We start from the raw sequence: 11,463 nt of genomic DNA on the forward strand, positions 1-11,463 counted from the left end.
CTTATAGAGCTTCTTTAACTTGCAATGGACTATTATTCCTTTTTTACAACTTTTGAGCTTAGTGTATGTGCTTTTTTCTGCAATTGTCTATATGATATGATATTCAGGATGCATTTGTTGCTTACACATGTTTATACAGGGAAAAGTGTTTCTGTATGGTAATGTGTGTTACACAAAGAAGTAACAATACAGCTCAGTGATTACAAAAAAAAATCTGAGGATGAAGTAATACGCTCTTGAATGCACACTTGTTTTGATTCACTAAAGGTATGATGTTACATCACTTACTGTATACTGTATGTTTAAGGTGTGGCAGAGGGTGTCTGCCGGAATATAGACCTATAGAATCAGCACCAGAGCACATCTGGTGTACAGATATGAGCTGGCACTGTCTCTATAGGTAACCCTGGATAAACGACATGTGGCTGGGCTGACGTAGATTCAGACTTCATTGTTTCCCTCTGTTGGTGCTCAGTGTTTCATTTGAGCTGCATTTCTGTTTACAGGCAGCATGAGTCCATGTATTAACATTCACAAAATGAATAATTACAAAGAGTGAGGTTACTGTAGCGTAAACTAGCAGTAAAATATATAATGAAGGAGGAGAAGCTGTTCTGCTCACATATACAGTAACTCCACCTGGTCCAGTTCATTACAACCCGCACAGCTGAACTCTGCACAGCTGTAGCAAACATGTGATCAAGAATGAGTCAATCTGAAAACACAACATTTTAGACATCCACAATGTCATATCAGACAAAATGATTCATAGGTTCAAAGGTTTACATCAGCAAAACTGCGTGTAGTGCACTGCTTCGACAATTTGGTGTTGTACAACTTGACAACTGGATATTTTCCTATTACTATAGTAAATTAGTCTGAAACTGTGGCTAAATTACACACAGACACTATACTGGTTATTGTTCCCATTTCTCATGTTTGGATTTGCTTTCATTTGAACCATGTTTATACTCTTGTAGTAGTCTGATATTGCATTTTGAGGCTCATGGCAGTGGAGGAAAGGTGGTGTGGTCATCGAAATCCCAGATTCTTGAATGTGTTTAGCAAATGTCAAAGCAATTGTCTTTAGATTTTAACATCTCATGGATGCAAACATGACATTTTGGCCTGAGGATGCAAAGGAAAGCTGTTGTAAATGGTTTGTCCTCTGGGGAGCAGGAATGTGTTTCTAAAGTTCATGGCAATCTGCCCCGACAGCTTTTAATATTTGTCATAGTCAAAGTGGAAATGTTGACCTGATGTTGGAGCTAGACGAAGAAAAGACTGCGGGGAGGAGGGGTGGGGGTGTTTGGGGCATCTGGTGTATCCATCTGTTCCTTGGAGAACCATGATGGCATCAATGCCGTCTGCATTAACATGGAGTAGACTGCATTACTCCTAAGTAAGACGGATGCATCATCACAGGTACATTTAGACTCACATAAGGCCTGATGATCCATTAGAAAGCCTGGAAAATGTGTTCCAGTTCAGTCTAACCTATACGGTCAGAACGCAGCAGACTCACCCTGACTGATGACTGCATGGCACCGTGTCATATTTGGGTCATCTAATGCAAGCTGGCTGGAAGAAGAAAGCAGCCATGATGTCATGAGCAGCAGGTGTAAACAGTTAGAGAGGCTGAGGGGCTACAGCTGCTCTCAAGTTCAAAGGCATGATTGGAGTAATGCTGGTGTCTATCAAAAGCTGACTTTGAAACGTTGGTATAGCTAATTTTTCCTCTCTCTTCATCACTTACATATGGCAGCGATGCAAAAATGGACTTGAAGTAAAGAGAGGTGAACGGTCCGCAAGTTAACTGAGACCCTACTTTTCATAGGAGCCCCCCTTTCCTTGACTCTTTGCACACATGCTTTCCCTCTCAATCATACGGAGCATGTGTAAAGTGAAATACCTGCTGAATGTTTATATTGTTATTGTAATCTCCTGCGTGTCCCCTGAGGATCAGTCCGCCCCTGATGCGTCCCTGATGTATATCCCTGAAGTGTATCTTAGTTTTGATGCGATACATCCATAACATCATGGTGTCTTGCCAACAACGATCACATTGTTATAAGATTCAACCGTAAAGCCTGGCAAAGGTCGGCCATAATACCTCTGACTGACATTGCATATAAGTAAGTCTGGGGTAAGTCTGGGGCCTGTGAATGAAGCGCAGTGAGGAAAATAGTTAGAAAATGTTTTCTTCAGATAAGTAAATATAGGAGTGGGATGCTGGAGGAAAGCAAGAGGTCGTTAGGGAGGAGAGACGCACGTGAGGTGTTTTACTAAACAAGTGAGAGACTCATCGGATCTGACCGGAGTGCAAAGGTCATTCCAGCTGAAGAGGAGGCAGCAGGTTCAAGAGGGGATCTTGGGTGCAATCGATACAGCTATAAGGGATGAGCTCCTCTGTTAAAGCTCCACCATAACAGGGTTCCTCCATGTTTTCCAGCAAAATGACGTTCCGGGGCAGCCAGAGGAAAGGCAGTGCAGCATAAAATGAGGTGAAGAGTTCTTCGGTTGAGCTGAGGAGGGGCGAAGAGTTTAGTTTGGGATGTCGGGCCAGCAGAGCTTTCTTCTCATTACTCCAGGCTTGAGATAACGTAAGCCTGAAGGAAGCATTGGGTAGAATCACAAATGAGGAAGGATTTGATCCTCCATGCGTAACAGGAGGGGAGGATTTTCGGAGTAACAGTCCACAAGTGAAAGTGAGGTCATGTTGGGATTGTGGATTTCTAGGGGGAGAATAAGAGCTCAGCGAAGCAGAGAGGCAAACACTTCAAACCTCAGCACAAGCCTTACTTCTACGTTTTTGAAACAGCGCAGTGTTGTGTAATTAAACCTAAAGAAAGGTTTGGCTGTGCTACGGTTTTGATCATCTGCATCAGTGGACAGCTGCCAGTAAACACGTTCAGAGGGAGACTGACAAAAGCAGCAGGCTGCGTTTGCTCTGAGTGCCAGGAACAGATCCATGTCTCACATCAGAGAGGGAACCTTTTCAGTCTTCTAGAAGTGCAGTTTGTTTCAGCAACGCTCCTCATTTGCATATTCTAGCCTGTGTGACTGAGGCGTGTGCTGTCCTGTTCCTACCCAGCAGCCCCTGCAGCACCGCTTCAAACCTGCACCGCCTTATCTACCTGTGATATATGGCAGAAATCATGAACCAGGACTGCGAGCCAACATTTCCACACAGAATGCACCTTTAATTTGGACCTCACAATGATACAACTAAGATCATGTTTTTAATGTTTGGATATTCTGTAAGGCCACATAGGCACAAAGTCCTTAATTAACCAAATATCTTCTGTTGACAAGAAGAAGAATAGTTTCCCTGTTAAAATGTTAATCTTACATATCAGGCAATTAAATTCAAATCGTCACTTTGTCTGTATTTAACTGTGACAGATACAAACTTATGCAGTGATTGTGTCATTCAGCATCACTTTAAATCCTCCTGCAGCAAAGAGGGAACAAGCTGCAGCCCGTCAGACACAAGAGGGAGATGCAGACAAGTCAGCACTCCGTTTTAATCCACTGTAATACAGCAAATTAACATCACAAAGATGTAAAAACAAAAGAAAGGTTTAAACCTTTTTAAGGCCTGCGCCGGCGAAGAATGATTCATGGAGTTGGCTGGATTACTGCGCCGAGTCCAACGTGGATTAACGCCCCTTTCACACCCTGGAATAAAAAAAAACAAACCCTTTCCAGGTTTTACGGCGGCAATCCAGCTAACTCGGCGATCCTGCTTTGTGAGATAAAAAAAGCTGCAGAGCAAGAACAAACTGTAAAGACGCTGCGCTTCATCAGGGCCCGTTGCCAAATCACCTGTTCCTGCTTGTTCGGCGTTTCCAGACAATAAACCGCCGTCATTAAGAAGAAAGAATAAAAAGAATAAAACTTTTACTCCTTCATTCAAAGATGTTTTACAGGAGGAATTCACGAGTGAACAGGAAACCCAAACATCACTTAATGTAACTAGTTTGGCACAGGGGATTTAAGTACGTCATTAAAAAAAAGAAGTCACTGATGATACAAAAAAAAACTGTACAAAATGCATCACAGGTGTAGTCTGAGCAGAGATCTCTGTAGGATGTAAATCTCTAAGGAATTAAATACACGATGGAGAAATAAAATATCTGGAAAACGAGCAAATCCTCTGTCAGGCGGCATGTACAGGATAAAATGGGAAGCAGCCGTCATCAGACTCAGGAGCACAGCACCCGTTTGATCCTTCACGTCTGGATGTGCTGCAGGTTCCTCCACTTTACTCCACGACGTCCAGGAGAACAACTGTCCGCCCTCACACCAAATCCTCAATCCTACGGAAAACGGCGAGGAAATTCTTCCCCCCGTTTCTCTGCACCTTCTTCCCCTCCTCCGTGCACGTTCCCAAGCGGTTTATGATGACGTCGCCGTCCTGCCAAAAGGGAAACGGAGGACGATTCAACATAATGACGCAACAGAAGATGAACGCATGAACAATTTCAGAGCGGATTTAGGAATGAGTTAGGACTGAACAAATGCGACCGGGTCACGGCCGAGACGCGCTGGCGAACGTACCAGTTCTTCATCAGTCATGCGTGTGAACAGCGGATGCTCACTGAAGTGCTTGACCATCCAAAGGTGAACCTCCTCCACGTCTGTCATGGTGTACACCAAACCCTGCAAGCACCAGGACAACACAGCAGCCGGGGGCGTTTAAGGACAGTTTGTGGAAGTAAAAATGGATTCGTCACTGGGGGTTAAACATGCGGTCGACAAATAAACTCCATTGATTAGACATTCAATCAATCAAACTTAAAATCAACTTCTAACACACTTACCGACTGCTAAAATACTACATTAAAGGCACAGAGATTCAGAACAGAGACCATCCAGATCAATGCACAAAGATAAATGTAAAATTATACAAAAAAATTATAAATAAAATTAAATAATGACAAAAAATTCAAAGAACTAAATTCTAAAATTATGCCAAATTAATAAAAGAAATAACAAAAGGAATAAATTATGAAATACTTAATAACGAAAAACTAAATGCATGAAATCAGTGACCTTAACTTCCCAGCCAGCAGTCTTTTGAACTGAATAACTCAAACTGTGTGCCACCCAAACATTGAGACACTAAGCTGTGATTTATAAGATTACCCCGAGCAGCACCAGCTCAATTCTTTCCCTTTTACTTTATTTCTCCAAACCGTTCAGTCTGAGCTGTTTCACTGTTACTTAAGAGCTAAAATAAGCCGCAGACAGCACGGAGGTTAATCACCTGCGTGGCTGCGTGGGTTTGTTTTGGAGCGCGGACAGATAAGAGTTTCTAGAACATGGACTTCTTTGAAAAACCAGAGTGCGGCAGGAAGACAATTTTCCAGTGAAAACCTTGGTGAGGATGAGAGACTGACAGGTGTGTGTGTGTGTGCTGTCTAGACAGGTTCATTTTAATAATGGCTCTTCACTGTCTATAGCGTGTATTTTTGGAGCCGTTAATATGATGGCCGTTAATATACTGAATATAAGATTAATGCTGCTATGAACCTTTCCCTGACAGCCTCCCACTCCCATCGCCACATTTGTGGCTTCCAGCCAGTGCCGCGTGTTTACACAGGCAGGCAAACACACACACACACACACACACACACACACACACACACACACACACACACACACACACACACACACACACACACACACACACACACACACACACACACACACACACGTATGAGTGTGTGCGTGCACAAATGCATTCGCCCACAGACAGACACACACACACGCACGCACACAGGAGGAGAAAAATGATAAAGCCAAATTTAGAAACAGGCCTTCCATTGTTTCCATAACCTCCATTTGCACTCCCGCCTACTTCCAAGTATCTCACTGCTGCTCAGACAGACGTGACAGAGGGGTGTGTGAGCGTGTGTGTGTGTGTGTGTGTGTGAGAGCGGGGGGGGTGTGTGAGAGATGCCAACCAGCTGCAGGTCAGACCGGTCATTTGGCTTAATTTCAATAGACACATGGTGGCATCAGTAAATAAAGTTTCTAAGCACAAAACTCTGTCCTAAGTAGTGAGAATGTGGCTAAGCAGGGAGGTTAAAGCTCTGTATCGCAAACAAAAAACAGGTCCGAGGGCAGAAAGGTCACATATAACACCAAAAGGTCACATTAATTCAATCATTCAAATTGATGAAATTGCAGAACATGTCTCTTCAGACATAAGAACTCAAACCGGACTGTCTGGTGTCCTCGGCTGCGTCTCCTCACAACAGCTTTCAAACTGCACTGTGCCTCGCTGTGCTACGCTCTAATCGCCGAGCCCCTAATGCTCCAATTTGACAAGTGCGGTATCATTAAGCTCATTATGGTGATTATGATTGTTGCTGTTGCTGTTATTACTATTGGTAATGGTTAGGCTCATAAGGACAATGCAGACTTGTGTACATACCCCAATCCTCAGAGCGTAGGCGTATTCAGCCAGCAAGGTGGGACTAATAATCCTCCATTTGTGCTTGGTCTTCTTAAAGTGAGGGTCGGGGAAGAGGAAGAACATCTTACTGAGCTGCAAAGTAAACAAACACAAGATGAAGAATCCTTACACAGTCAGCTTAATGAATAAACCATTAATTATCTCAGAAAAAAACAAAATCTCCTAAGTCTGGTTTGTCTTCGCTTGGTGACACAAAAACACAATCTGCTTATTTCCTGCATCTCTTCTTTAATTAGTTTTTTTTTTTAACTATTTTGCAGTTGGAGTTGAATTGCAAAAACACTGGAAATTCCCTCCTGGTTTGCAGCGTCTGTCACTCAGCAGCCTACAAGTGCAGACACCATTGTTATTTCTTCTGGCGGATAGATAAAAAAAAAAAAAAACGGCGCAGTATCTTTTTATTAAGTGAAATAAATAACGTCAGGTGAAGACAGAGAGGCGCGGCGATAATCACTAGGGAACGGCTGCAGCCTGAGGGGGTCTGCCTCTCTGCCGATCCCAACACCTCCATCTATTCTTGGTTACAACGCCAATGAAAAAAAGGAAAATGAAACAATGTAATGTGTTAGAGGAGGACTGGAAGACTAGTTTTAGCACGAGTCTGCCGGATGATCCTTCCTTTATTTCTTTGCTTTGACATTGTGGATATAGAAGTCAATCACAGCTGCTGGTATCTGTTGCTCTAAAACCTATAAGGGGGCATTTAAGGGTGCGTTTCATCCAGGGTAACTAGTCTAACCCTGGTACGCTAAGCCCCCCTGTGTAATGTGAGGCTTGTGCCAACGGCTCACAGGTTGCAAGTCTTGACTCGAGCGGACGCAAAGCCTCGTGTTTCCATTGTTTTGAAATCCTGCACACATTCAACATTGATTGATTCAGTGCTTATAATTGAACATGTGAAAAAAAAGATTTACAACATCATTCGAGCTCTCGTGACTTTATCGACGCGCTTATGAGTATAGCCCAGTGTGCAATCATCGCGTGTGAGCTCCTCTGTTCTGATTGTGCAATAAATAACCCGCGCAGCAGCTGAGCAAAGACTATGGTGATGCTGTGCGGCGCCTCGTGGAGCGTTTACTGCGCTGCCTCAATTATTGGATAGAAAGGGGATGGATGAGATCTGATTAGATTCATCGTCCCCAGAGGATGTTTTCTAATCATTTTCAGGACGGAGATGTTTCCTCTCGTGCCACTATGAGGTCACAGGCAATCTTCCTAAGCAGATATTGGGGTGGGTTTCCATGAATATTGTGGTCTCCAGAGAGTGAACCCTAATTTTAACATTTTAATTTGGCGCATAGACTCCAAAAGGCAACTCTGCTGAGAGTATAGTGTAGTTTGAATGAGATTGTTTTTAAATTGGAACAATCTGTGCTCTTTAAATGACCACACCAATGCCAACGCAATAATCTGTTATAAACTGTTATTAGTTTGGTGCATTTACTTTATACACACACACACACACACACACACACACACACACACACACACACACACACACACACACACACACACACACACACACACCTCAGGAAACAGAGCCCCTGTGTATTGAACATATTGCAAATAACTAATAATTTGGTGTGTGGGTGTGATTTCATTCCATCTGGGCATTTAATAATAGTTCTGGATTGGATCAGTTTAAAAGAGAGTAATTGCTTAAAATGTGACTATTTTTGTGCAAATGATGTCATGTAAGTAAGCTCCTATGAACAGTGATTTTCTGTTTTACTCGTCTAGTCTGCTGGCTTTATCTGCAGCACCCCAGCCAGAGGGAGTGTGTGAACCCACCTGTGCTTTAGAGAAGAAGTTGGGGAGGTACTTCATTGCATTACTGCGAATACAGGCGATGTTCTGGTAGCTTCCTGGAGATGAGGCACGCAGTGATTTGATGCGGTCCTGCACATAATCGGACACTTTCACACGGATTTCCATTCCCAAAATGAGCTTCTTTGGGAACAGTGCTGATAACTCCACTGGGGGGACGGAGACAGAAAAACATGACATGAAGTGAGCATCACAAAAGAAGTCTTCTGGATTGAATTGACCTAAAATCTGAACAGACTACAGTGAAAATGTGCAGGTGAGTCGCCGGCCTACCTAAAAGTCCCCCGTATCCACAGCCAATGTCCGCAAACTCTACCTGGGCGTTCTCTCTCTCAGACAGGTTACCAGGGAAGAAGTCTGGATACAGCTGAGACCAGTCCATCTCTCCAGGACAAACAGGACTGTATATAGAAATACAATTAAACCAAAACATGAACAGCTCAAGTGTATGTTCTTATCTTTCTATTCATCTTCTTATCCATCAGGCAGTGTTCTAGTATTTAGTACACAAGGACTGAACATCTATTAAAAATGACACCAGAAATCGGAATGACAAAGGTAATATATTCTGAATCTCATAAAAGGTAGTTTCGTCAAAGGTATAATATGTTTTTTCGTAATTCTTCATGTTCCTGGAGTTAACCAGTACAATAGTTTGTTGATGTAAACTAAAAAATTGATCTAATGTGGTGTGTATGCCGTTATCAACACTTAATTTAACCACTTTTGAATTCTTGTAATTCAAATTCCGGTCTGATATGAATTTGGGACAGCGCTCATGTTCCAGATTTACGGTATTATCAGGTTTATTACGGTAAAGTCATTCGTATAAATCGGTAAAAGTTGAATCCCTGGTATCAAACAGAGCCAGTAACGCATGCACGTCACTCACTAGTCAAACGTGTGGTAAGCCATCGGGTTAGAATGGGCTCTCTGCCTGTAGTAACGCTTCTGCGGCATTGACAAACTCATCTTGGATCAAAACAGTAACGCTACACTCGGCTAAAGTACTGAATCCGTCAGGGAATGTTCAATTCAAACGATACACGCCAGATACGAGAGTCACGTTGGTTTCTGGGTTAGTTTACTGTAGGAGTCGCGCGTCGCTGTACTTTGACGTCACTAACACGCGACGCCCTGGTTGGTTGTCACGTTCCTCGAAGGGGAACGGAAAAGTCCGGCACAGCTGCTGGTGACGACACGAAAAATGATCATCCGTCGAAGCACACGTTTATGTTTGTTCATTTAAACTTGAATAAGTGTTGGAAACTTAACAATATACTAATGCAGAACGATTTCTAATCACAATAGAACCTGTTGCAATATATATATTTCATATAATTGAACATTTACTGAATAAAATAGCTGTTTGGCCCCGAAGCAACAGAAATATATTTGAAAACCTATTTATCCTGAAAATCACAACCATTAGATCACACAGATTACTTATATAACTGGAAATGTGTCTTTATGCATCACTACATTTGCCTGCTTATTTAGCTTTCTGAGCTGAATATTTAAAGCAATGTTCTACATAAGATATTAAAAAATGTAATTAAAAAAAGTCAATAAATTCAAATGCAGAGATATATATGTATTTCTCTGTTCAGGCTCTTGGCTGTGCTCTCATCATCATTTAAGGTTCTGCTCACTGTGTAACGCCCACATACATGAGGTGTTTTCACTTATTTGGGAAGGTTAGACCTCTCCTCATGAGTCTGTGCTTCCCAAATAAGTTCATCTCACCTTAAGTCCTTCTGTGTGGGTGTTCATGACCTTAAAAGTGTATATAACTTGACAGGAGTGGACCAAATTAAATTCTGTAGACATAGAACCACACATTGATGACTATGCTTTTGCTCTCTGTGCACCTTTGAGACCGGTCAAAGCATGAATCTGGGGAGGTATTGTGCAATGCTCCATCGCGGGGGAACTGAATAACTGTTCAAGGACATAGAAGAGATGACCAAGACCCAGGTGCTTCCAGAGATGGAATGACCTGCAGGCATAATGGCTGCAATAAACAGGCCATGGCTACATAAAACATGACAGCCTGGGCGGAAATAATCTGGCAGAGAGGCAAAATATTCTCTGGTGTGATGAAACAAAATGGAACTTTTCGGCTTGAAGGCAATTCTGGCAATGATGGCAGCATAATGTATGGAAGAAGCGTCTCAGCAGCGGGAACTGACAAAGGCTGGCGGGGACCTGAGGGAGTGACACAGGGACAGAGAGGTGCTGGAGATTTAAGTGAGCATTCAGTTTTCACCACCACAGCAAAACCTGAGGCACACGGACCAGATAGCAAAGTGCCTCCAGGACGAATCTGTGAACAGAGCAGATACTCACGACCTCCACTTGAACCTAACAGGAAACAAATCGACAGCATGTATTTGTATTCCAATGGTTTAAACTCTAAATACTAAAATGATGTTATGATGGCTGAATATACAAGGTGTTGCTCAAACTGAGCAGCAGGAAAAGTCATGCTGTAAGCGTTACCTCCACTGCAGTTCTTGGCATCTAAACAACCACGCAAAGCTCATTTTTTGTTCCCCCCCAGTGATTACTTTCATTTTGCTGCCTATTACGTGGAACTGCTGCATTTCCCTCAGGACGTCCGCCCAGTCACATCTAATATCCTCCTCAATTCTCGGTGTGAGGAGCCAGACGTTATAGCGCAGGTGACATATTAGAATTCCCTGCTTTATGAGAGTCTTAAAAATATAACGTTAGAGCTTTCCTATATCAATCAAACAGCAGATTCCTTTCACAGATTTTTGAGATACAATATTTGAAACCAACTGTAGATTTATCGGGCCTTCAAACAACCTTCCATACTACCCAGATTTGTTATTTAAAGGAATTGTAACGCTTGTTTCCTCATAGAATCCTACATTCTAATAGGTACATACTCATCAACAGATTAGATAAAGCTGGGAGAGACGAGATGTTCTAACAGTCTGTGGGTACAAGATTAAATTAAAATGCAAAGCAGCTCAGACATTCGCATCAGCCGTCAGAGGAAATTATGTGATTATTGATGAATGCAGATTCTGAGTCAGACATTTTAATGATTGATGCTGAATAATAGTGTGTAGGACATCAGATCTGCAGTCTAATCAAAGTCCAGCCTGCACTCCTGCTGA

At 42.6% G+C, this 11,463-nt stretch overlaps 1 protein-coding gene across 1 annotated transcript; it reads right to left on the minus strand.

Annotated features, from left to right (window-relative positions):
* Positions 1-3,197: 3,197 nt before the first annotated feature.
* On the minus strand, positions 3,198-9,438 carry mettl1 (methyltransferase 1, tRNA methylguanosine). Its single transcript, XM_076156908.1, has 6 exons — positions 9,207-9,438; positions 8,588-8,715; positions 8,279-8,463; positions 6,446-6,559; positions 4,564-4,665; positions 3,198-4,420 (listed from the first exon to the last, which is right to left on the minus strand). The coding sequence occupies exons 1-6, from the start codon at positions 9,284-9,286 to the stop codon at positions 4,304-4,306; spliced, it is 726 nt and encodes a 241-aa protein (XP_076013023.1). The 5' UTR covers positions 9,287-9,438; the 3' UTR covers positions 3,198-4,303.
* Between the last annotated feature and the right edge of the window lie 2,025 nt (positions 9,439-11,463).

The sequence above is a fragment of the Genypterus blacodes genome, unplaced genomic scaffold (genome assembly GCF_046128005.1).
Source record: "Genypterus blacodes isolate CSIRO-AG114 ecotype Tasmania unplaced genomic scaffold, CSIRO-AGI_Gbla_v1 ptg000070l_1, whole genome shotgun sequence".
In the NCBI taxonomy this organism is placed as follows: Eukaryota; Metazoa; Chordata; class Actinopteri; order Ophidiiformes; family Ophidiidae; genus Genypterus; species Genypterus blacodes.